General features: G+C 48.2%; 4 protein-coding genes across 4 annotated transcripts; 1 reads left to right on the top strand and 3 right to left on the bottom strand.

Annotated features, from left to right (window-relative positions):
- Positions 1 to 8,224: 8,224 nt before the first annotated feature.
- Positions 8,225 to 10,318, bottom strand: LOC119769540. Its single transcript, XM_038262415.1, has 3 exons — positions 9,720 to 10,318; positions 9,185 to 9,657; positions 8,225 to 9,124 (listed from the first exon to the last, which is right to left on the bottom strand). The coding sequence occupies exons 2-3, from the start codon at positions 9,282 to 9,284 to the stop codon at positions 8,778 to 8,780; spliced, it is 447 nt and encodes a 148-aa protein (XP_038118343.1). The 5' UTR covers positions 9,285 to 9,657; positions 9,720 to 10,318; the 3' UTR covers positions 8,225 to 8,777.
- Positions 10,319 to 12,879: 2,561 nt separating this feature from the next.
- On the bottom strand, positions 12,880 to 13,653 carry LOC119769076 (uncharacterized protein K02A2.6-like). The gene has a single exon (XM_038260976.1). The coding sequence runs from the start codon at positions 13,651 to 13,653 to the stop codon at positions 12,880 to 12,882; it is 774 nt and encodes a 257-aa protein (XP_038116904.1).
- A 168-nt stretch (positions 13,654 to 13,821) lies between these two features.
- On the bottom strand, positions 13,822 to 17,043 carry LOC119769075 (uncharacterized protein K02A2.6-like). Its single transcript, XM_038260975.1, has one exon. The coding sequence runs from the start codon at positions 17,041 to 17,043 to the stop codon at positions 13,822 to 13,824; it is 3,222 nt and encodes a 1,073-aa protein (XP_038116903.1).
- A 3,063-nt stretch (positions 17,044 to 20,106) lies between these two features.
- Positions 20,107 to 21,147, top strand: LOC119769074. The gene has a single exon (XM_038260974.1). It carries the CDS (start codon positions 20,107 to 20,109, stop codon positions 21,145 to 21,147), a length of 1,041 nt encoding a protein of 346 aa, XP_038116902.1.
- Positions 21,148 to 26,019: the final 4,872 nt, after the last annotated feature.

The following is a 26,019-nucleotide window of genomic DNA, read 5'->3' as shown; positions in this document are numbered from 1 at the left end:
ATTATTTAATAGGCAATCAACTATTCAAATTTGACTAAAATGGGGTTGCAGAACTCAAATTTGATGTTTCAAACAAGAAAAAGAAAAAAAACGAAAAAAAAATTGTTGTTCGTGTTTTGATTATCCGAAGTCCCATACAAACCTTCGGATAATCGAACTTCGGATATTCGAAACTTCGGATAATTGAGGCTTCGGATAATCGAATCTGGACTGTAATTGGGTCCTAAAATGCAAATTAAATTTGTGATATTATTGTTCACTTTTTTTTATTGAAAGCTTTTTTTTTCTAAGTACAATGACCCTTTGAACGACCGCAAAGGATTTAAAATGTATTTTTAATTCAATTTTTCAAAAATTCACTTCACGGCCCTTCTTGGCAGAAAAGCTCCTACTTGACAGCTCGTTCCAAGGGGACCCGAGGGGAATGACACTCCCGAGATGAGCCCACGATTTAGTCGCGATGTTCACGATTTGCCTCGATTAGCCGCGATTTGCGCGATTGGCGCGATTTGGCACGATTTCATCGCGATGTGAGCGCGATGTAGAAAAATCGCGCGATTTGAGCTGTCCACTGCTCGAATTAGTTTGACAAGAACCGAATGACAGCTTTCGCTGAATCGAGCAGTGAAAAAATAACAACAACAAATTTCAACGTGGCCGACGGAATTCTGGCTGGCATGAAACAAAAGCTGGTGTAGAATCTACACTGTAGATTCCATGGACATTTCTAACTTTAGCCGGAGTTGTTGGAGCAGCAAATCTGCCACAGACCAGAAAGGTAGCGATCAAGTTCTGGACGAGGAAGCGGCCGGGTGACCAAGAAAGGGACAAGTACAATCTCAACACGCTGTCGGAAAGGTTGGACGAGTGGCCATACCGGGCATGGGGCCTGAGGATTAGACCGACATGCCCGACAGCTTAGGAACGAACAACAATGGGGTCATTCCGGAATTGGATTTTGCCAACCGTTGTAGATGGCCCCGTTTGCGATCATCATGTAGGACCGGGTGATACAAGTGCAACGCAAGTTCTTCCCTCTGTAAGGGGCGCAATATTTGTTCAATAATTGAAGGCCACTTTTAATTTTCAGCGTGATCTGAGCTGGAATCCGGAAGCTTTCAACCGGTACTTCATAAACGGGCTGGACATTCTTGCGAGCCGGGCATAGCTGGATATTGTTCGCCAGAGCCGTACCTTGGGTCCACGGCGCCCTTGGCGAAGCATCAATTTGGCGCCCCTTCAAATTTTTCATCATTTTGATATGTTTACTTAAATTTTCAGCGATTGCTTCAAGAGTTTTAATAATATAATGGTGATTGATGAAATAAATATAACAGCTAAAAAATCCAACCACAGTTTAATTCTTTGAAGAATATTCAAATTAATGTTTTATTATTTTTAAACCATTTCAATCGATTAAAAGATATACTATTGATTTCCCATACAGATAGGTTGTAACGAAAAGTTGCTTTAGGATTAATGTTGACTGAAAATAGCAGAGTGTTGTTTTATCTTTTTAAGCAGAATTTGAAAAACCTAGCTTAAATTTTATGGTATCAGCAAACAATTTTCCTGAATTCCTGAAAAAATAATTCAACTGATTAGAAAATGGATTCCTTTTGAAACTTGTTTTGGATGGATTCCTTTTGAAACTATTTTTTTCAATTTATTTTTTAAACAATATTTCTCTTGTGACTGTGTTTTTTGATTGATATAAAATTCCTAAAATTTGTTTTTGAAAATTCATAGCTTCAAACAAAGGCAATTAGTTTTTACCTTTTTAACACATTGAATTTTTTTTGTGTTTATTTTTCGACATCTAAAGTTTCTTAAAATTTTGTATAAAAACCATTACACTCAAATAGAGGGTGACAAGCGGGAATTCCCGGGAAATCGACCATTTTTGAACCTCTCGATTCCCGGGAAATTTGGTCGAAGCAAAATTATATAAACTAATCAGAAAAAAAACAACATTTGAAAATTCGAAATTGTTTAGAACATTGGATGTTCAATGTAAGATGTTCAAGTTCGAATGAACCAATGCTTCTCTTATCTTCTAATTCAGAAAGTGTAAATTTTAACTTATCAAAAATTCCAATAACTATAAATGGGAGAACTTAAAATAATGTGGACCCCAAAATTTACCTTAAAGCATAGTTAGCAGTTAGCCACAAGAAGAAAGTCTAATTTTTTTATATTTTTGTTTATTATTTCTAAGAGGGAAAAGCCTTTTCAAGATAAGTATAATTTCCATATCCTCTTTCAAGCATAGCAATCCTTATAATCTATTTTTTTTAATTCTTATCAATTTAATTTCGCTGTATCAAGGTAATTTCCTTTTTTGATGTCATGGAGTAATTTTGTGTTTAGCTAAAACCTCAATATTAAATTATATTTTAGAAAAAAAAACTCTGGAAATCTTTGTTAAGTCAGCCAAATGTCAACATTCGGGTTTTCCTGATTACTATTTCTTTAACACCTTTAAGTTGTTGTTTTGAGTCGCTATTTATCATATTGTAAAAATCTCGATACTGGGAAATTATATATTAGCTATTTTTTTGTTTCACAAAAATCTAATAACAAGTTCATACAACAAGTTGTATTGCAGATTCAGAAAAAAAAATCAAGAGGTAGATCATAGTTCCCAAAAATAATGAGGCTACTAATTAACGTTTCATTGAATAAGTATGAATAAATCGTAACTGAATTCATTGAAAAGAAACACATTTATAACTTTTCTTTATACATGACTGGCACTATTAGCATAGTTATAAACACTACCGGGAAATTTCCAAATTCAACTCTCGATTCCCGGGAAATTGAAAATCTCGAGAATAGTCACCCTCTACACTCTAAGCTTTTAGATTCGTTTGTGTAAATGTGAAAATTTAGGCGAAATTACACTGGATAGCCCAACACATGGATTCCATGAAATAAATAAAAAATGTATGTGAAAGATAAGCAACTTTGTCCATTCCATTAAAACTTAACAAAACAAAAAATTTCAAGGTGCCCGTGGGAGTCGCTCAACCTGCATTCCTGTCACACTTGAGGTCTGCACAGCTGATTCCACGTAGATTTTTCCCGCCAGTAATGACAGGAAACGCTGACAAACGGAATATGTGCCAAAATCATAAATGGTTTTTAACATATGAAGGGAAATCATCGTGAACTGGAACTGCCGGTCATTAGCCCGGGTAAAGTGGAAACGTTGATATGATTGTTGTCCTCTGCTCTCATCTCGCAAAAAGCCATACAGAGAACCACGTCCCATTCAACCGGCTCCGTGGCTTAATGGTTACGGCTTCTGTCTCCCAAGCAGAAGGTTCAGGGATCAAATCCCGGTCGGTACCTTTGAAATTTGGAATCAGGAATTTGAATATGAATAAAAACTAAAATGAATCAGGTGGGATTCGAACTCACACCTTTGGATTGGTGGTGGTCTGGGACGCTAAGCAGTCACCATCAGAAGGTTTACACTCTAGCAGTGAATTGATCCGTAGTGTTGAAACATGTTATATCTTCTTCTCATATTATTAAATACGCGCTGATCCCTGATTTGCCTGTGGGGATTGGAAGTCTTAATATAGATCGAGTTTCCTTCAGATGCTTGCTTCTATGTTCAGGCGGGGCCGAACAATGCCCAGCGACCTCGGATTTGGACCGCAAGGAGCTCTGTCATTCTGAAATGGGTCGTTGGAAGCAGCGCGAGGGCTATCACCACCTAATACCTGGGACTGAGATAAGCTGTATCAGCATTCGGCATGTACACAGTCTGATACAAATTATACTTTCCCATAATTTCGCTACCGGTTAGCGGGTATTGGATTGGACCACACACACACACACACACACACACACACACACACACACACACACACACACACACACACACACACACACACACACACACACACACACACAAAACAAAACATTTCAAGGAAAATGTTGCAAACATTCTTCAAATTATTGTCCCTAGCAGCAAAATTAAGTGGAACTTTGTGTTTTCCCAAATAATATATTGCTGTTTTTGGAGTTTGAATTTTGCTTTGGTTTAAATTCTAATGGGTCCGCGATAATGGTGTTTCTGCAAATCAAAATTTTCAAGAAATTGTATAATATTTTACTTTAACGAATAAAAAGTTGGTGGGCATGCCAATCTATGGAACTTTGTCGAAGACATCCAAATTTTACTTTTTCACTCTTGCTACAAGCAATGGAATACAAGCAGCATAGCAAACCAGTTTTTTTTAATATATCAATTCAGGAATATAATATATTTAGAGCAAATTATGTGCTCTTAAAAAACCAACATTTTTATGTTGAAAAAAAAAATTTTGCTAGAAATTTAACAAAAGTCAAAGCATTTTTTGTGTTAGAAATATTCAATTTAAACACTTCAGTATTTCGAAAACGTAGGCCAATCTCTACGCACAAGTTTGGATTTAAAACGATAAAAATATCTCAAATGCCATTTTCTTTAAACTTGAAATATCTTATTCTTTTTATTTAAGATTTTCAATAGAAATGTGTAAATTTCAATTTAATTGCTGATTATATAAAACATGAAAAAGCTTGATGGTTCCTGATGCTGGAAAAAAATGTGAAATTTAAATTGAATTTTATATACTGTAGTTGAAATTTGAAATCTCTAGCTATTTCAAAGAATTGTTATAAAACTACTGAACTTTTTGCCACTTGGGCGCCCCCTTTGATAAATGAATTTAGTGAATTTAATTTTAAATTTAATTCTAGTAGAACTGATTTTTGCGCCCCAAGTGTTTAACATAAAATAATATTTGTAATATTCCGATCCAGATTATCGAGTTATTTTGTAGTCCTACTTTAAAATTTAGCGCCCCTTTTTGTTCTGAATACCTTTCTAAGATTTTATAATAACATGACAAATTTGTTCAATCATCGTTTTCGGCGCCCCCCAAGACTGGTGCCCTTGGCGGTCGCCAACTGCGCCAACCCCTAGGTACGGCCCTGATTGTTCCTAACTTCATCAAAATTAAAAACACTACAAAAGAACCGACGGAACCACCGGAAGTCGAACCGCTCCTGTTGTCCACATCGCTGATGAAACGGCGAACACCACCGCCGGCAGCGCCGGTCCAACGACGGGCATTCCATCGTAGCTTGGCATTAACTCGCCTTTGGATTTACGATTCTACACGGACGAAGTCGAGGACAAAATCGTCCTGCGGAACAGCAAAAAAGGTTGCGAGCGGGAAAAGTAGAAGTAACGTCGCGAGCATCAGGAAGAGATGAAACTGTGGGACAATCAGAACGAGTGCAACTGGGACGACGAAGATTGTGGATTCAACGGCGGTGACGACAAACCTATGTTCAAGTCCCGGGACTCGCCGATTGACAGTCACAAAGCAACAGCATTGGCAATTGGCCAACCAACGATCACGACCAGTGTCGCCTTCCACCCATCAAAACTTAGACCAAGGTCCCAACAGCTTCAGCCACGGTCCTCCCTACGGTCAAACACCACCATCAAATTTACGCCGGTCATCTGTACCGCCGTTCAACTTTCCGCCCAAGAACATCAACTTTCCGCCCAACACGGCACCGCCGGGAAGTACCGGCCACATCAATTCCCGATCTTCATCGGCTCCGCCAAATAAATACAACAACTTCAACTACGGTGGTGGCGGGAACAATTACGGCGGAACAGGGCATCGAAATGTACACCGACGATCATCATAACTTTACGCAATAACCGTCTCCGCTAGATGTCGTAATCCAGAGCAGGTGGCCACTTGACCGAGGAGGAGGAAGCAGCACGTGCCGGTGGTAGATTTACCGGAGTTGGCGTTAGCAAACCAGGGCTACAATTTGGAGGAGGCGCCGTGGGACTGACCGGATATTTTGGCGGAAGATTGAGACGCATGCATGAAAATTTAAAAGAATATGGAGTCAATCTAAGAGTGAATCTGATTAGACAATCTAATAAAAAAAAAAAAATGTCTTTCATTATAAATTAACAAAAGTCGTGAATTCAATCAATGTAAAAGCTGAAAAACGAGAGAATAGGAATTAATCGCAGTTTTCTTATGACTTATAGTCGTCCAAGCTGCAGCTTCAGGACGAGCCCTAACAAACATCCGGCACTACGACATCGGAGCTAATCTCGGTCACCAAACGACGATGGCTAGCGCTGCTCGGAATCGCGCTGGTTCGCATCTGCACTGGGTACTTCCTGTATCGCGAGGAGCAGGGCAACTGCACCGACTACCTTGTAGAAGCCCCGGATTGCGGACGGCGCAAAGCGCGACCGGATCTGGTGCCAACTCAACCGCGGTGAACGCGTTTAAGCAGGATTGAATCGGATACTCGTTGTCTTCGCACTGGTATCGCGGCGCCAGCGTATTGTCCCAATCGGCATGACTCACGGTCCGTTGACGTCGTGCCTTGGCCTGCTTCCTGCTGCTCGATGTTCATATTTCCTTAATTTTGGCCACGCCCTCAGCACTCAAATACAACTAGCTCATCACATTCGACTCGCCTTCTTTATTCGAATTCTCCGGCGCATCGTCACGCTTTTCCGGCCGGCCGCCGACTGGCAGCCGTTTTGGCCCACGAACTTTTTCGCTGCGAATCGACGGTCAGATTGTCCTCGACGTCAGCGTCCGACATGCCGTCGTCGTTTTGTCCGATTCGGCGGCGCCTTTGTCGTCACTTTCCGGGTCGCCGCCTGCTGCGGTGGCAGTAGAGTCGTTGTTGATTTGTTGGGTTTTTCTGCTTGTCCTTATTTTTGGTCGCCTTCTTGATGAGTCGTTCACGGTAGAGAGCCTGGATCTTATTAAGATCCAGGCTCTCTAGTTCACGGCTGCTCCGTAGTTTTGGGGTGGCTCCGCCAGAAGTGGATGAACTGAAGCCGTAGCCGTTCAGGACTGCCTTTTTGTCGGATCGAAGGTTGCGGTCACTGGTTTGGGGTCAAGGATGCGGTCGGAGGCTTGCGTGCCGTACAAATCTGTTTTTTTCTTCATCGTGTCCTCGACCGCGTCCGGATCGACGCGCTTTTTGTACCGAGCGAGAGGAGGATGACCAGCAGGTACGCCTTAAATCCTTGCTGCTACTTGCCAGCAGGTGCCGTAGCAGCTCGTACGAGCCGTGGCTGGTCCATGCCGGCAAATTTGAGAGATTTGTTCGTAAGTTGCAAAACGAGTTTCAACGACGAGAAAACTCCACCGTCGGATTGCAGATCGGACAGCGATTCTGCCAGAACTTGCGTGAACAATCCCCACGGGTTCAACTCGACGCTGATTGAACTCAACCGACTCAACTTCGTCACCGTTCCGTTTTTGAGCAAGTCCTCCAGGAAGCAGGAATTTTTCACCCTGAACGGTAGAAGAAGACGGTTTGGGAAAGACCGCGAAGCCACGGCTTCCTATCTACGATGAACAAGCTGCTCGTCGCAATGGCCGGCTACTTCCGCTGGTTCCGCCTCCAATGTCCAATCGAATGTCACGCTAAATCGGCGCCGCGGTCGTCGAAGCGCCAACCCGTCCCCACCATCGCTCCCCAGCTGATCTACGTCCTGCCCAAACGAAAGAAAACAACTAAACGATTACTAAAACCCGAAACATGCTGGTCCAGGTCATCACAGGCGAAATAGTTCCGGCTTACTACCGTCTCACGGATCTGCCGCAATCCGTCCTGAAAAAACTAGAAATTTTGTTTATTTACATCAGAAGACTGCTCGAATCAACAAAAATAAACATTGAAGCAGTGCGCCCAATTTCGTGGGAAACTGCTAGAACGAATATTTTCTGGCAACTCTGACTGCATGAATGAAAATTTTCATTCGAGCACGATCTAAGCACGATGAGCGCGATGAGCGCGATCTGGCGCGATTTGGCACGATGAGCGAAAAAAACCGCGATGAAGGTGCGATGAGCAAAGATGGAAGAATTTAACGCGATTAGGTGCGATTTCAATGAAATCGCGAAGTGTCATCCCCCTCGCATAAAGCTCTATTCGCTCTCCAACACGGAGGATCGGCATTACACGAAATCGAGTTCGATTACACGAAATTCAGTTCAGGTACGATTACATACTTTCGTGTAACAGGGGTCGAACTGGATTTCGTGTAAAATTGAAATTGAAACGTTTCACCGGTTGGAAAATTGCATACATACGGGCGTATTTTCATTTTGTTTCGGATTTTTTTTTATTGATTATTAAATTGCAATAAAAACTGGCGCATAAATTTTTTTTTTATTATATTCTAAATTGTTTACAATTATTTTACCCATTTTACAATAGAGAAATTGATATTTCTGCTGAAATTCAAGTTGACACACTCCGCTCCCAGGTCATGGCGTAATTTTTGCTGGAGTGGCCGTGGCCTCTTGGCAATGCTCATCCGGATCCACAGGTCCTGACGGATGTCACGGAAACTCAGCGATACCGGCAACATTTCTTTCCCGTCCAAATTTCTCCAGATTTTCAATCCGGATCAATCGCTTTTTGGTGCACTAAGTCGATGATGTTAATGAGACTTGGAACGGCTTTCGGATTGATCTTCAGTAGAAAATCCGGCGGGTACCACCTGGGAAGAGTGCAACATTTTATTAATCTTCAGGAACATCGGCCGAGGATCGTGTCAACGAACTATAAGGGCTCAGGTTGGGGCTCTGCTCGCGAAGTCGGACCTTCTTTTCCCCGGATTTGATTTGATTGTTGAAGCATATTAGTTGCCACAACAGGTTGGGGGGAGCAAGAGGAAGCCATCAGTTGTTCCTGATGAGGACCCGAGTTCAACACCGCCGTTGGCTGTTTATTTTGGGAAGGGCGGTCGACGTTTCCCTACTGGGGTAAAGCGCCACCGCCACCCAGGCGTGCCCGCACCGGGAGTTCCTGATCCTGGAAGCGCATCCGGGCCTGGGAGCTAATGAATCCTTGGGACGGGATTCGATTTCGAGCACTTCGTCCTCCTTCGAGAAGGATACGGATTTGGCCGCCTTACAGTCCGAGTTCATGCGGTCAAAGCCGCGCCGTCGCGAGGAGAGCGACTGTTCGTCACCTGCCGTGACCATCTTGGCAGAGATCATCTTCACCGGAATGACGTTCTGGATTTGAGAGGGAGTTGGCGGGTGGGTTGTTGCTGAAAAAGTTTAAACGTTAGTGAGGCAGCCTGACTTTTGACCAAATCATCAACACTTACCGGGGACCAGCCGCGAAAAGATTGAACCGCCGCCGCCTCCGAAATTGTCACTCTTCTTCCCAAGCGCCTCGATATTCTTGAGTGTGACCTTCGAGGCCATATTCTTCGGCGGTTCCCTTCCATTTCCGGCGTCGTCAAATTGGAGCCTAACATTTCAAAAGGGCACAAAACTTTTGTAAACAATAGTGTATCCCTTTCACTCAAATGACAGTTTGCATAAGGTGTGAGAGGGATACACTCTTGTTTACAAAAGTTTTGTGCCCTAATGAAATGGCAAGCACGAAATTCTCCATCCTCCTCTTCGTCATTGGAGTTGCGCTCTAGCTGTTTGACGACGGCACTCCACTTGCTATGCTACCGACCGTCGATGCGCACAATGTTTGTGGTAGATCCGCCGCCAGCCGGAAGTGTGATTTTGTGCTCGAAAAAGTCTTTCCGCGATTTGCTCGGCAGAGACCCCGCCGAGCTGGGGCCTGAAAAGGTCAACAAGGGATAAAAGCGAATTCTTCAGCGCACCTGAGCAAAAGGATCTTACGGGACACCGCCGATTTGGGTGGGTTGCTCAGCGTGGCAGAAACCGCCGTTACCGGGACCAGATTAGTCAAGTGTTCCGGCAGTACTGGCCGATGGGCGATGGAATGCCGGCATTGGTAAAGAACTTCACCCATGACGCTGGAAGAGAACAAAAAAAAACGGTTCCCCCGATAAAGGGCAATCAAAAAATTTAGCTCCATTTTTGGAGTGGCATCACAACAAACCCCCCCTCCAAACAATTACAGGTGCTTGCTGTGAGCATCTTTTCAAGCCGGACCGTGTTTCATGGCGCGCTGGGTTCACTTTAGCGTCGGTCCACACCGGTTTGGATTAAAACGCCGGGAGGTTTCAGCTGGCGTTCGTAGTGACCGCGAACGGTTGGCTTTCAATCCGGATCGATTGCTCGTTGCTGGTGCACAAGGTCGATGATATTTTGGAGACGTGGCTCAACTTTTGCGTTGACCTTCAGGAGAGAACAACCCATTCGTTCGCAATCCGTCGTCGTGTTCGGTTCTTTGTGTGGTTCGTGTCTGCTTGATCAGTTCTGTGGTGTTCATGTTTTTTGTGTGATTTGTGGTTTATGGAAATTTTTTTGTTTTAAGCTCTTTTATCAAAGTAAGCGTTCATTTGTGTAATCCTCACCCACAATTGCCGAGAAACATCATCGTCTGTCTGTGTGGATCAACTACTTGTTTACCGCTTTTATTTTTGTCGTCTGTCTGTGTGGATCAACTACTTGTTTACCGCTTTTATTTTTGTTGTTTTTACCTGTAAACACTTTGTGAACCTTACCCGATCGCGCTCCGTTGTCGACTAATAGTCCAGTGCAGTGATAGCCAGCGAAGGCGAGGGGGATGACACTCCCGAGATGAGCTCGCGATTCAACTGCGATGACCCTCGATGAAAGCGATCTGCCACGATTGCCAAGAATGAGCGCGATTTGGCACGATTTCATCGCGATGTGAGCGCGATGTAGGGAAATCGCGCGATTTCAGCTGTCCACTGCTCGAATGAGTTTGACAGCTACTAAATGACAGGTGTTGCTGAAATTCGATTCGAGCAGTGGAAGAGGAAAACATAACCAAATAAACACGTGGGAAAAGTGACTGATGGAGAACGGATTTTCTACCGGATTATCATAACCTTCCATAACCAGACTCACGGAATTCCGTCGGCTGTGTAGGCCAAGTTCTCCATCGATCGCGATCAAGGTCTAAAAAAATGGTCCTTCCCAAGTTTCTGGTTCAGGAAGGATAACTAAAAGCCGCCATGAAGGAGAAGGACGGCGGCTGCGAGAAAGTTCCTGAAGAGCCAACCGATGATGTTGCCGCCACGACGAGCGCCACCGAAGACGACCATTCAAGCCGGAGTGACTCCTGTAAAAGGCGAGGAAGCCCAAGCAACACCCTCTGTCGCCGCCCCAGTTCCCATGGCCGAGAAGGCCGAAAGAAGGTCCCAGAACACTAGAAGGAGGAAGTGGTTGCAGCGTCCGGAGGATAAGAAAAATGAGGTCCCTGTTCTGGTCGCTGAAGTTTAGGGAAACAAACCTAATCAAAGAGCCTGTGGCTGCGGCGCAGGTTGTGCCGGAAGTCGTCGTGGAACGAAGTTGAGTTTCTAGTAAAAATTCCGGTGGCGGGTGGACGCTTGGTAAATTTGATGGTCTGCGGTTGAATTTGGTTCCGTGCGCTGATTTTGTTTTTTTCCAGTCTCTGATTCCAACGTCCGAACAGATCGTGTAGGTCCAGCAGCAGTCGCTCTCGAATCTTAGCCTGGCGGGAGGAAATCAAGGCTCAAGTCTACTCTTCCAACAACAACACCACTGGCAAAAGTTTCTTGGAGGCGGCGCTCAACTCTACTGTAGCGGCAGCGGCCAACAATACGGTTCCTATGTAGTCCTCGTCCAACCCGCCGACGGTCATCAACATCGGTGACGGCGAACGTCATCCAGACCAGGAACAACCTTATCAGTTAGCTGGACGCACGATCGCTCGACCTGGCCGGTTGAGTTGGTAGTTCTGGATCCACGGCCATGAGCAGTGCCGTGAGGAGCCAGATCAGAAGTATTTCGGTGGAAGTAGCAGTGGAAGCTCGTGAAGTAGCAGCTCGGCCAGATGCAGCTCAAGCTCGATTTCGAGTGGAGGAAGCACCACGACAACAACCAGTAGCAACAACAGAAGTGGTCTGGTTGTATCGATTGCAGCAGCTGTAACGGTGGCCACGGCTGGTTTAAGTATCAGCAGCATCAGTTACGAGCACGAGAACCTGCTCAACCAGCAGGCTCTGAACACGCTTTTCAACCAGAATTTCCTGCAGTGGATCAACGGTTCATGATGAACCCGCCCAACTCCTTGCCGAATACGCCGCCGATCAGCTGCTCGGCCACCAATCCAGACGGATCGTCGTCGCCACCGCCCAGTGGGTAAGGACTGCCCAACGGCGAGGACTCACGCGTACACTGTCGTTGCGAGCCCGGCGCAACTCGATAGCCGTAACTCACATTCTTGTTCTTCTTGTTCGGCATCTGAAAAGTGTGCAATTTTAGACGCCGATTTGTCGTGGGTTTTCTGCGAGGACTTGCACGACTTCTGGTCGAACCTACTGCCCGCGTGTACACACAATATCATCACACACACATACACCAGCACCTGTCCAATATCATTCAGCACAAGCCTGGAGCACACGACATGGAAAACGGCTCGGACGAGCATCTGCAGATGTGCAACATTGAAGACTCGGAGAACAAAACCATGTGCGTCGGCGGAATCTACCCCACGTTGGCACAGTCGCTCGGGACGTTCAACCCGAAGGACGGTTTGGTGGTGGCCGTGAACGGTTCGCGGGTAGCCATTTACAATTACGAGTGGGTCGAGTGTATCGATGAGCTAATCCACGCGCTCAACGGCTGCACGGACATCCCGATTGCCCTGCAGGTAAGCAAGTCAACACTGTACAAATCTTGCTTAATCTTGTTGTAGCCGCGAGGTTGTGGCCAATAAAGAAAGCACGTTGTTGGAGAGAGCGCGATGCGACGCGTGTTTATTCTAGCGAGGTTCTTACACTACTAACTGGTATTACCCAAAGTAGAGGGAAAGGGAGCTTGGCAAGGTACACTCTTAAGCGGAACTATAACAACTCTTCCCCCCTTGGGTTTGTACTTCTCTCTACAGGTCCAGTCTCCGAGGCGGCTTGATGACTCTTGTCGATCGTCGCGGTGATTGCTGGTTGTTTGCCTCGGATCTACCAGCAGCGTTCGTCGTTTTCAGCTTCGGCACCGCAAGTGGTCCTTGCGATTTCGGCTTCGGTATCGCAGGTGGTTCCGGCGGTTTGGGAGTAGCCGCAGCACTCCGCGCTGATTGCGGTTCAGCAATCGGGTTGGCCGCCGGTGTAGGTACAGCGGCAGCAGCTTGTGGCGTGTGTTGTACTGGATTGGTTCGTGGAGCAACTGGCACGATGTCTGGCTCGAAACACTCAGCTGGTATCTCTGGACGTCCAGACGGCAGGTTCGCTCCGACTTCTCGCAGCTGGTCGATGTGGCGCTTCCAGAGTCGACCGTCGTCCAGCTTGATGTTGTAGTGAAGTTTGCCCAGCTTTTCAGCAACGTGACCGTACTTCCACTTGTCCTTGCTCAGGAAGTCACGAGCAGCAACTCTCGCCCCCTCGGGAAGCGATCGAACGGCTACTTCGGGCTTTTCTTCCACCACTGCAGCGTTCGGGACCATCAGGTCAAGTCGAGACCGGATCTGCCTGTTGAACAGCATCATCGAAGGCGATTTTCCGGTGGCAGGGTGTATGGTCTTGCGGTAACTGAGTAGGATGTTGCACAGTTCCGCGTGCATTCTCGACTTGTCGCAGTTGAGAGCCTTCATCTTGCCCTTGAACGTTTGGATGAATCTCTCTGCCTCACCGTTGGTTGCCGGATGGTACGGTGCGCCCATCTTGTGGAAGATTCCATTTTATTTCAGGAAGTGCTGAAACTCGGCCGACGTGAATTGCACTCCGTGGTCGCTCACGAGCACGGCAGGTATCCCGTAGGCAGCAAAGAATTCACGACAGGCGTGGATGGTCGTACTCGTAGTGATGTCTCGCAAGATCTTCACTTCTGGTCACTTGGAGTACGCGTCAACAAATACGATGAAGTACGTACCCATAAATGGTCCAGCGAAATCCACGTGCACTCTGTCGAATGGTCCCTTCGGCGTTTCCCAGCAGTGTAGAGGCACTTTCGCAGGATCGGCCCGTGTCACCTGACAGGCCGCGCAGTTCCGGATCAGCTCCTCGATGTCCTTATCGATCCGCTCCCACCACACGTATCCTCTGGCGAGCGACTTCAAGCGTGTGCCCCCAAAGTGTGTAGAGTGCAGCTCCGCGAGCACGTTCGCCCGCAGCTCTGGTGGGACGTACACCCGGATTCCGCGCATGATGCACCCTTGTTGTAGCGCAAACTCGTTCTGGTCGATACCAAAACGCTCACGTGCTTCGACTGTTTTCCCGTTCTTGAGACCTTGCAGCAGCACCTTCACTGTCGGATCCGCAGCAGTCGACTTCGCCAAATCTCCGACCGTCAGCGGCAGCGTCTCGATCATGTTGACCTCCAGCAAGTCAACTTCCTCGACGACGTACTCGGGTGTTTGTGCGCTGACCGGCAATCGAGAAAAGGCGTCAGCGTTGTAGTGCTCCCTCGTCGGACGGAACTTGATCTCGTACCGGAACGAAGCAAGGTACGCAGCGTAGTGCTGCATCCGTAACGCTGACATCGCCGGCAGACCCTTGGTCTCCGAGAAAATCTGCTTCACTGGCTCGTTGTCCGTGACAAGCCAGAACTTTCGTCCGTACAGGTACTGGTAGAACTTTTGTGTTCCGAAGATGATCGCGTACGCCTCACGATCGATCTGCTTGTACCTGCGCTGCGTCTCGTTCAGCGTCTTCGACGCGTACATGATCGGGCGTTCTGTACCGTCTGGCATGATGTGGCTTAGTACTGCACCGACCCCGTACGGCGAAGCGTCTGTTGCCAGGACCAGTGGCAACTCCGTACTGTAGTGCACCAAGAAGCGGTCTGACTGCATCTCGTCCTTCACTTTCTTGAACGCTTCGTCGCACTCCTTCGTCCAGCGGAACGGCACGTCGTTCCGCAGCAGACAGTTCAACGGGTAGATGGTCGTGCTCAGCTGTGGGAAGAACCGACCGTAATAATTGACCAATCCAACGAACGAACGGACTTGATCCTTGTTCTCCGGCACGGGCATGTCTTGCACTGCATCGATCTTCTTCCGCACCTTGTGGATTCCGTCGCGGTCAATCAAGTAGCCACAGTACTCGATTCGGTCGGCGAAGAACTGGCACTTCTCCAGGTTGATCCGCATGTTGTACTGGCTCAGTCGTTTCAGCACCTCCTCGAGGCGCTCAAGGTGGACCCGATCGTTCGGTCCCGTAATGCGGATGTCGTCTAGGAAGACGGTCACACCTGGAATCCCGTTCAGCACCTCCTCCATCAAGCGTTGCCAGATCGCCGGCGCCGGGCTGACGCCGTACATCAGCCTTGTCGGCCTGAACAGTCCCAGATGCGTGCTCAGCGTGAGAATCTCCTGATCCTCCGGGTCGACCTCCAGCTGCAGGTAGGCTTGCGAGAGATCAATTTTCGTGAACTTGTCCCCGCCGGCCACGTTTGCGAACAGCTCTTCCACTGTTGGCAGGGGATGATCATCGACCACCAGGTTCGGGTTAACAGTGATCTTGTAGTTCCCGCAAAGTCGCACTCGGTTGTTCAACTTCATCACTGGGACGACCGGCGTGGCCCACGCACTGTGGTTCACCTTCACCAGCACACCGCTTTCCACCAGGCCCTTGATCTCCTTTTCGACCGCCTCCTTGATCGAGAAAGGGACCGGCCGCGCACGCAGGTACACCGGACGCGCATCCGGTTTTAGCTGCAACTTCGCTGTAAGGCCTTCGATCTTCCCCATCGACTTCTCACAGACACTTCCGTAGCGCTCAATGAGCGTCTGCACCGCGGCGGCGCTGTTTTCAACCACTGTGTGGACGTTATTGTAGAACTCGACCACGTCGATTTTTAGCACTTTCATCCAACTTCGACCCAGCAGAGGGTGCTTTTCGTTCTTCGCAACATACAGCAGCAGTTCATGGCTTTCACCACCGTAGTCCACCCGGACGGCACACATCCCGCACAGTTCGATTGCGTTTCCGCTGTAGCTCACGAGGCCCGTGTCCGGGGAACTCAATTCCACCGTGGGAAAGTACTTTTCTTGGTCCCACACACTCATAACCGTAACCGGAGAGCCGCTGTCGATTTCAAACTTCACTTTCGCACTGTTCACGGACAGTTCCAACCAGAATTTGTCCACTTTGTTGTTGAAATCGGCAGCGTCGGACACTCCACAGATCTCCTCCACTAGCACTTTTTCTCTGCACTTTCTATCTGCGCCCGCACTCTCCTCCACCTGGTGAGCATCACTTCTTCGGCCCTTCTGGCCAGCACTTTTCTTCTGGCACACACTCTGCAGGTGACCCTTAACCTTGCAGAAGTTGCAGACGGTGTGGGCGTGCTTGCACTCGTTCGCGAAATGCTCCGCACTTCCGCAGCGGTAGCAGGTTTTCTTCTCCTCGCTCTTCTTGCCCGCACTCTTTTTGTACGCCTTTCCCTTCGCCGGTTTTGTCGGCGGATGCTCCACCAGATTCATCTCCGGCCGACTCTGACGCGCGTGGATCTCCTGTCCACCCTTTGCCGACGCCTCCATTGACACGGCAATATCACGAGCTCGGGCCAGAGTCAGGCCGCGCACTTCCAGCAGCCGCGACTGGATTCCCCGGTCCTTGATCCCAAAGACGAACTGGTTCCGTAGCGCTGTGTCCAGGTAGTTGCCAAAATTGCAGGTTATGGCCAACTTCCTCAACGCCGTGAGGTAATCAGAAACTGATTCCTCCGCACGTTCGTCGCACTGCTTCCGAGACTTGAAGCGAAAATTCTCGAGGATTTCAAGGGGCTCCGGGTTGAAGTGTTCCTCCAGCAGTTCCACGATCTCCTGGTAGGTCTTCGTCTGCGGCTTCACCGGCGCAAGTTTATCCGAAATGGCGTCGTACGTTTCCGCACCCATGTAGTGCAGCAGCATCGGCCGCTTCGCGCCATCTTGGATGCCGAACAAAAGAAATGCTCCCTCCAAGCGTTCCACCCAGCGAGACCATTTCATTTTGTGACGGTCGAAAGGCTCGACTGTGAACGCCGATTGCATCGCAATTGGCACCGGAGCTTGGCCCCCGGCCTGGCCATCACCTTGATCGTTACCCGGAGGTGGGTTTTCGTCCGCCATCGTCGCCAAAACTGTTGTAGCCGCGAGGTTGTGGCCAATAAAGAAAGCACGTTGTTGGAGAGAGCGCGATGCGACGCGTGTTTATTCTAGCGAGGTTCTTACACTACTAACTGGTATTACCCAAAGTAGAGGGAAAGGGAGCTTGGCAAGGTACACTCTTAAGCGGAACTATAACAAATCTGATAACAGTTTTTTCAGTCATCAGGAAATGGCGGACATTCTCAGCTGCCAGGACATTTACGCGTACGTGAACGTAATCGGCATAAACTCGTTCTGCAAGACGCGCTGGGCCGACCACCGAAACCAGCTGGTGACGTCCGGTAAGTCGTCGCCGATCGAGGAAGACGCGGTTGGTATCCTTAATATAGCCGCCGCCAAGCAGTGTGGCTTTCAGCTTGCCAGCTGACGACGTTAGACCCGTAGAGGTGAGACTGATGAAGAAATCGTCCGCTTCGCTGCTGTTCTGAAGTTCTGATGAAAAAAAAACTCCCAGATTTCAAGGCCGTCCAAAAGTGCAGTTCGAGCGGCAGATAGCACTGGTGCATCCGTTTAAACAAATCTGATCGGTCAAGCAGCAGCTCGATCTAAAAATCTGAACAACTACAAAAACGTGAAATATTTCGCTTTTAATTTTGTGAAAATGCAATTCGAATAAAGAATTTCGTGAATATTAAATTTATTAATTTTTGTAAGTAACACTGTCACAATATCACACACACATATTCCTTATATTAACTGGCCGAGTTTAGTCCCGAAATGGTTGGCAACACCTTCGACGGACGGACCTCCGCCAATTCACTGGATCGGAAGTGCACGTCTGGGATGATTCGCTACAGCTGGTGCACGTCGCTAGTGCCGTCAAGATTGCGGCTGGATCGACCAGGACAATGTTACGCTGATGATTCCCAACACGCTAATCAGCTCGTGGGATCGCTCAAAGGATGGTGGCGCCAACAACGCATCAAAGCTCGCCGAGGAAAACCTGTGCCACAGCTCCCAGTTGTTCAGCAAGGACAGGACAGGACAAGGACACCGGGGCATCTTCTTCATGTATGATCCGCTATAGTACGATGACACGGTGTTTGACCTGCAAAACAAGCCTGCAGAAATGCATTGGTTATCGACAGCGAAGTTGACCGAACCTGCGAATAACAAACATGGTGCTGCCGCTGGACGGCTCGACGCCGTTCTGCGAGGACATTAACCGCCAGATCCTGTGTCCGCCGGATTCCGCTACACGAGTTGGAGAGGCGCAACGACAACGTCAACGCCCAGAACGTGCGCGATGTCGCAATGTATCTTCGACCGCTGCCCGGCCATGTACTTGGTCCACTGGGTCCGAGTGAGAAATCCTGCCTTCTTTGGATGACAACCATCTGAAACCGGTTTCTGCATTTACGGAGGGTTTTCGAAAAGTGCACCCGCCCAAAAAGTGCGCACCTTTACCAGGGACATGCCCAAATAAGAAGCATGTACTTGATGTGGCAAGAGCCGGCTCATGCGTTTGGTTGATCAGAAACGTCAGCTTGGTCCAGTAATCAACCGGATTAGAAGCATCAAGTGAACGTGCAGTTGACCTCCAGTTCGTGTTCCGTCTCCGAAGAAAAAATTTATCAAATCTACGAATATAAAAATTGTTTTAGTAAATTAGCTTTTGAAAGCATGCAAGAGAAGTCTTTACACAAGATCGCCTACTCTCGGAAACATCATTCCTGGGTCGACCAAGAACATCTTATCGATTGGCAAGGCTGCCCTACAGGCTTTCATTGATTCGCTCTAAAGGCCCCCTGAATTGGGCTAGCCGCGGCCCGTTCCGTCAAGCCCGAAGTGCTGGTCAATCCGGCCGAGTCTAGCGGCAGTGGTGGCCGAGTGGTTGGCAACACCTTCGACGAAAAGGCCCCCGTCGATTCACCGGTCCGGAAGTGCGCATCTGCAATGATTCTCTACCGATGGCACTCGTCGCCATTGCCGTCGAGGGTTGTGACACGATGACCAGCGCGTGGCATCGCTCGGTGGGACTCCGGCGAAGAGGCGTGTGTAGCCAACCTGCTCACTCCTGCTGAACTGACTACTGTTGTTGCTTGTCCTCAAAAGTTTTCCTAACCACAATCGTCCTCTTCGTTCCGGTGAATCTGTCTCTCGCTTCCGAAACCTGTTTCCGGCTTTTGGCTCGTGCGTATGGCCCTGCACAAACACCGGTCCAGAGTTCTATCGGCTCGTTAGCAGTAGCAGTTAGGCGTGCAGTTGCAGTCCCCCGAAAACGAAAAAAATGAATCCACGAAAATAATCATTGTTTTAATCAAATTAGCTTATTAGCTTTTTATGTAAATAATAAACAAATACCGAAATTGGCAGGCTTCAGCTCAAACTCAAATAAAAACTTTCGGCAAAAAACATTTTCCGGTTCTGGTTCACGGAATGCGGGAATAAAGATTTAGCACAGGCAGTGACGGCAATCCGTCCCGAAAAAATATTGTGTTTATTTACCTTTTTGGACTACTCGAAATCATAAAAACAAACATTTCAACAGTGCTGCCAGTTTCATGGAAAACTGCTGGAACGAATATTTTATGGCAACCCTGACTGCATGAATGAAAAATTTCATTCGAGCACGATCTGAGCACGATGTACACGATGAGCGCGATCTGGCGCGATTTGGGCGCGATGAGCAAAAAAGACCGCGATGAAGGTAAGATGAGCAAGGATGAAGGAATGTGGTGCGATTTGGCACGATTTCGTTCAAATCGCGAAGTGTCATCCCCCTCGAGCGAAGGTTTTATCGAACGCCGCGATCTCGGTAACTTTTCCGCGTAATTAATATTACATTCCGCGGCACCGCCGTTTTTATAAACACCACGCCGCGAGAGTCAACTACGCATCGCGACACTTCACTGTGCCACCGTAGCTGCATTCGCGCCCGACGACTACACGAGCACCAGCGTATTTCTGCAATACTACTGTAGTACTCACGATCGCGTCTGGCTCGGCTCGATTCTCTGTGAACTCGGCACGGTTTTTTCACCAACTATTTTTCTTCTGTAAATTAAAAAAAAAATCGTCAGCATGTCTGGTGTGGAGGCACAACTTACTAACACGTCGAAGAACGTCATCATTTGTCACTCCTGCGCTAATGATTTGGTCGGAGAATATGTCTCCTGTCAAGGATTCTGCAACGCGGTTTTCCACCCTCAATGCTGCGGCATTCCGTCCGAGTCGATGAAGGACGTCATATCGCACCGTCAAATCTTTTGGCTGTGTAAATCTTGCTCCAATCTCATGCTTGATTTGCGGCATCGTCGATCCGTCCAGTGCGCGTTTGAGGCCGGACAGGAACTATCCTTGAGCCATCACAACCGGATTGTTGAGCAACTCAAGACCGAGATTGTGACGGAGCTGAGAGCCGAATTGAGCTCAAACTTCGCCAAGTTCATTTCGTCGAACTCGCTAACTCCGAGGTCAGTTGGCCGCGGTGCGGGCGGTTCGGTTATTCCCGGAAATCGTCGACTCTTTGATATCAACCCGAAACCTGTCCCCGGAAAGGCTACCGACGCGCCTCCAGAAGTTACCAGCGATACGTGTCCTCCACCCGGCGGGTTTGCCGCCGCAAACGAAGGCCCTCGTTTCTGGCTGTACCTCTCTCGGGTTTCCCGGAGAGTAACTGAGGATCAAATAGTCAAACTAGCCATCGACCGTCTTCGTACAACCGACATCCTTGCGACTCGCCTAGTCGCCAAGGGTCGCGACGTAAGCAAAATGAAATTTATTTCATTTAAAGTGGGGATGCACGTGGGCCTTAAAGCTAAAGCCCTTTCTCAATCGACGTGGCCTGAAGGTTTGGTGGTTCGCGAGTTTGAGGATCGTTCCAGCGAAAATTTTTGGGAACCAGCGGACGGAGTGAACCCATCCCAAAGTCCTACGTCGCCGTTCAAAACACCGCAACCAAACCCATCGCTGCCGACCACAACGCCGCAACCAAACCCTACGCTGCCGACCACAACGCCGCAACCAAACCCTACGCTGCCGCCGAACTCGACGCCGATGAGTACGGAGCCAGTTTCTCCAATGAGCACCTCGTCCTTGCAAGCCGATACCCATTCCGTTTAACTTCCAACATTCAACTGCCACCTGCCCCCATCACATCGCATAGCAATACCATGACTAAGTCACGCGTCGTTTCAAGCCGCCTGGAACCGGAACGCCTGAGCCGCATTATCATGGAAGCCCCTTATCCCCCCGTCACAGTCGAGCCGTCACCTGGTTGCTATCGCCCGCCACGTTCCTGCAAAAGTCGTTCTGGTCCTGTGATCGGGGTCGGAGACGGGGTCTTCCACATCCCAACCTCAGGCAAGTACATCCGTTGCCCAGAAATGCCCGCCGCTGAGTTTTTCTCGCCTTCCAGCGCTACCGCACCAACTGCCGAAGTCAACAACTTCCTGTTGCCCGCTCACGTGTCCGCGTCGTCCGTTTCGCAAACCGCCACCAGATTCCAGAACTCGCTACCGCTGGCTACCACTGGCTTTGGGAATCCAGCGCTACCAGCCGCAGAGTGCCTGGCGCTGCCCGTCGGCACCTTCCCGTACTCGATCTTGCCGATCGTCACTGGATTCGGCAACCCTGCGCTACCAGCCGTCGGGTACCTTGCGCCGCTAGCCGTTACGTCCCCGCCGCCCGCTGTTTCAAGTTGCCCGGAACCGGAACGCCTGAGCCGCAGTATCATGGAAGCCCCTTATCCCCCCGTCACAGTCGAGCCGTCACCTGGTTGCCATCGCCCGCCTCGTTCCTGCAAAAGTCGTTCTGGTCCTGTGATCGGGGTCGGAGACGGGGTCTTCCACATCCCAACCTCAGGCAAGTACTTCCGTTGCCCAGAAATGCCCGCCGCTGAGTTTTTCTCGCCTTCCAGCGCTACCGCACCAACTGCCGAAGTCAACAACTTCCTGTTGCCCGCTCACGTGTCCGCGTCGTCCGTTTCGCAAACCGCCACCAGATTCCTGAACTCGCTACCGCTGGCTACCACTGGCTTTGGGAATCCAGCGCTACCAGCCGCAGAGTGCCTGGCGCTGCCCGTCGGCACCTTCCCGTACTCGAAAGCGCCGATCGTCATTGGATTCGGCAACCCTGCGCTACCAGCCGTTGGGTACCTTGCGCCGCCAGCCGTTACGTCCCCGCCGCCCGCTGTTTCAAGTTGCCCGGAACCGGAACGCCTGAGCCGCAGTATCATGGAAGCCCCTTATCCCCCCGTCACAGTCGAGCCGTCACCTGGTTGTCATCGCCCACCACGTTCCTGCAAAAGTCGTTCTGGTCCTGTGATCGGGGTTGGAGACGGGGTCTTCCAAAACCCAACCTCAGGCCAGTATTCAATAACCACATCTGTAACATCTACTCGCACTGAAAATTCTTCGGCTTGCAGCTACCGGTCAGCTCCTAGCCGTAGAGCTCGTTGCCCAGGTCGCACCAGACTTGTTCCCGTGCACCTAAACATCTATTATGAAAACGCAGGAGGGCTAAATACCTACGTCAACGACTACCTGCTGGCCTGCGCAGACACCCTCTACGACGTAATCGTCATCACGGAAACCTGGCTAGATGATCGAACACTGTCGAGTCAAGTCTTTGGTCCGGGATACGAAGTCTTTCGTTGCGACCGATCTCCCCGCACCAGCAGCAAGTCAACAGGAGGAGGAGTTGCAATTGCAGTGGCGCGCCGTCTCGGAATTGAAGTCGTTCACATTACGAACCAGAACTGGGGCTGTGTGGAGCAGGTGTGGCTAGCACTGAACTTCGGCGACCACAAGTTGTACGTCTGCGCGGTCTACTTGCCACCTGATCGGTACCGTGACACTGTCTTGTTTCAAGCGCATGTTGACTCTGTCAACACCGTCACTTCTGACGCTCGACCCGGAGATGACATCCTGGTAATCGGCGACATGAACTTTGACAAGCTTCGGTGGCTGCACTCTCACGATGGATTCCTGTATCCTGATCCACGCCTCCAGGCGAAATCCGTTAACATCACCGATCTGTTGGACGTCTACAGTACCGCCACGCTGGAGCAGATAAATAGCTTCCCAAACGAGAACAACAATACGCTTGACCTCTGCTTCGTCAGCCGGCAGGACGTTGCGCCTCCAATATATGTCGCCCCAGCGCCTCTAGTTAAGACCGTTCCCCATCACCAGCCCCTGATCTTGTCCCTGGACGTACTCCGCTATCCTGCACGCACTGTGACATTCGAACCGATCCGGTACGATTACCGCAAGGCCGACATTAACGGAATCGCTGAGATATTAACGAGCATTGACTGGACCAATACGCTAGACCCAGACGATGTTAATGTGGCGGTGCAGACCTTCTCTAATATTCTCTCGTACGCAATTGACCGTCACGTACCCAAAAAAGCAATCCTGCCCCCCGATCGCATCCCGTGGCAGACCAACGAGTTGAAGAAGCTGAAATCCAAAAAACGAGCCGCTCTCAAAAAGTTTTCCCGAAGGCGCACACTACCACTCAGAGATCACTACCTTCGACTGAACCAACGGTACAAGACCCTAAACAATCACTGTTACAACCGCTATCGATACCGGATCCAACAAAAACTGAAATCTAATCCGAAGGCCTTCTGGAAACACTTCAATGACCAGAGGAAAGAAAGTGGTTTGCCTTCCTCTATGTTCCTTGACAACGAGACCGCTTCAAATCCCGATACCATCTGTCAACTGTTTGCAGAGAAATTTTCCAGAATGTTCATCAATGAATCCCTTTCACCGCACGAGGTCGCAGCCGCCACAGAAAATGTGCCACCCTGCGGCAACGTTCTGGACCGACTCGTACTCGACGACCAACGAATCATGAACGCAGCTGCCAGATTGAAATCAACCTCATCAGTAGGACCTGATGGAATCCCCTCTAGTATCCTGAAAAAGTGCATCCAATGCCTGCTGTCTCCACTACGATTCTTGTTCCAGCACTCTCTCGACAAAGGGGTTTTTCCGGACCTGTGGAAAACTGCTTTCATGTTTCCAGTCTATAAAAAGGGAAACAAACGTGACATCGACAACTACCGGGGGATCTCGGCGCTTTGCGCCGTCTCCAAGCTGTTCGAGCTCGCTGTGCTCGACCTGGTGTTTTTTCACTGCAAGCAACAGATCTGCGCTGAGCAACATGTCTTCATGCCGGGACGTTCGACTACATCGAACTTGCTGACCTTCACCACCTTCCTGACCAAGGGGCTAGCTAGTCGAAGCCAAACCGACGTAATCTATACTGATCTCTCCGCAGCCTTCGACAGGCTCAACCATGACATCGCGATTGCTAAGCTCGAAAAACTAGGGTTTAGTGGCAGTTTGCTCGGTTGGTTTCAGTCCTATCTTTCCAGACGAACAATCAGTGTGAAGATCGGCGAATACGTCTCGCTGCTATTCCTTGCCTACTCCGGTGTAGCGCAAGGAATTTTTTGAATTAAATATACTTTATTGAATCTTTCTTATAATAATTACATTTGGTTTACATAATAAGTGGTCAGCTGTGGCTCTTCAGCTTTAGTTTGCTTTTCGTGATTTAAACACTGTTCATTTTTATAACTTTAAAAGTATATGATTTATCATTTTTGTAACACTAGGGACAATGAGGAAAAAAAAATGTTAAGAAAACATAACCTAACCTAAAACTAACTTAATCTTACCATAAACTAAACCAATCCTTGAATCAAGGGGTATTCAGATATAGCACATTTTTCCCTGAATTTCAAACATTTTTCTTGAATCTTCTGATCCAACATTTTAACTTCTGCTAATTCATGAACCTCACTTGATCTTGTCCAGCCAGGAACATTCAAAACCATTTTGAGTACCTTGTTTTGGACACGCTGGAGCTTCAATTTATGAGTTCTAGCGCAACACTCCCAAACAGGTACTGCATACTCAATAACGGGGTAAATTATTTGTTTGTAAACTGCTAACTTATTTTTCAAAGATAGCTTTGATTTTCTGTTAATTAAAGGATACAAACACCTGATGAGAATGCTGCACTTGTTCAATATTTTATCTACATGCTGCCGAAACAAAAGTTTCGAGTCAAGTATGAGACCTAAATAGACAACTTCCTTTGACCAGGGTATCGAAACATCATTCATTTTAATCAAAACATCATCCTTTGGGACAAATCTGGCCGATTTGGAAAGTGGAAAAATGATGGTTTGAGTTTTGGCTGCATTTATGCGAATTTTCCAGTCGCCAAAGTATTCGGAAAGAACGTCAAGACCCTTCTGAAGACGGCCAACTAAATATCTGGTTATTTTACCCTTATAAATAACGGCAGTGTCATCAGCAAAAAGTGACAACACACCATTACCAGGAAGAGTAGGCAAATCAGATGTAAAAATATTGTACAGAAGTGGGCCAAGAATACTTCCTTGGGAACCCCAGCATCAATGTTGAATAATCCAGAAGCAATCCCATTCAGAAAAACCTTGAACGATCTCTCCGAAAGATAGTGCTGGATAATTTTGATAAGATACATTGGAAAACCGTATAAATACAGTTTATGTATCAAACCATCATGCCAAACATTGTCAAAAGCCTTCTCAACATCCAACAAAGCCATAGCAGTTGATTTAGACTCAAGCTTGTTCTGCTTGATGATTTTAGTTACTCTCGTAAGCTGATGAGCAGTATTATGTCCCTTTCGGAAGCCAAACTGCTCGTTCAAAATTATATTATTATCGTTGGTAAAATCCAAAAGCCTTGAATAGATGACCTTCTCAAAGAGTTTGGACAGACTACTCAAAAGACTAATGGGACGATAACTTGTTGGCGATGTTGGATCTTTTGAGGCTTCAAAATTGGTATGACTTTGCCCAGCTTCCAATTGGTGGGGAAGTAACCAAGTTGCAAACATTTATTGAAAATATTGGCTAGATGTTGAAAGAACTGATCACTCTGTTTTTTCAACACCAGATTAAAATGTTATCAAAGCCAGGAG

This window comes from Culex quinquefasciatus, chromosome 3 (assembly GCF_015732765.1).
Source record: "Culex quinquefasciatus strain JHB chromosome 3, VPISU_Cqui_1.0_pri_paternal, whole genome shotgun sequence".
NCBI classification, from domain to species: domain Eukaryota; kingdom Metazoa; phylum Arthropoda; class Insecta; order Diptera; family Culicidae; genus Culex; species Culex quinquefasciatus.
This window is presented reverse-complemented; position numbering and strand designations above follow the sequence as displayed.

What these genes read in the sequence shown, in the direction of transcription:
- LOC119769540 (XM_038262415.1), bottom strand. Translation starts at nt 9,284, where the DNA reads ATGGCCTCGAAGGTCACACTCAAGAATATCGAGGCGCTTGGGAAGAAG. An exon ending in CTTTTCGCGGCTGGTCCCCG is followed by an intron (nt 9,125 to 9,184) that starts GTAAGTGTTGAT and finishes AAACTTTTTCAG; the next exon opens with CAACAACCCACCCGCCAACT.
- LOC119769076 (XM_038260976.1), bottom strand. Translation starts at nt 13,653, where the DNA reads ATGGGCGCACCGTACCATCCGGCAACCAACGGTGAGGCAGAGAGATTC.
- LOC119769075 (XM_038260975.1), bottom strand. Translation starts at nt 17,043, where the DNA reads ATGGCGGACGAAAACCCACCTCCGGGTAACGATCAAGGTGATGGCCAG.
- LOC119769074 (XM_038260974.1), top strand. Translation starts at nt 20,107, where the DNA reads ATGTCTGGTGTGGAGGCACAACTTACTAACACGTCGAAGAACGTCATC.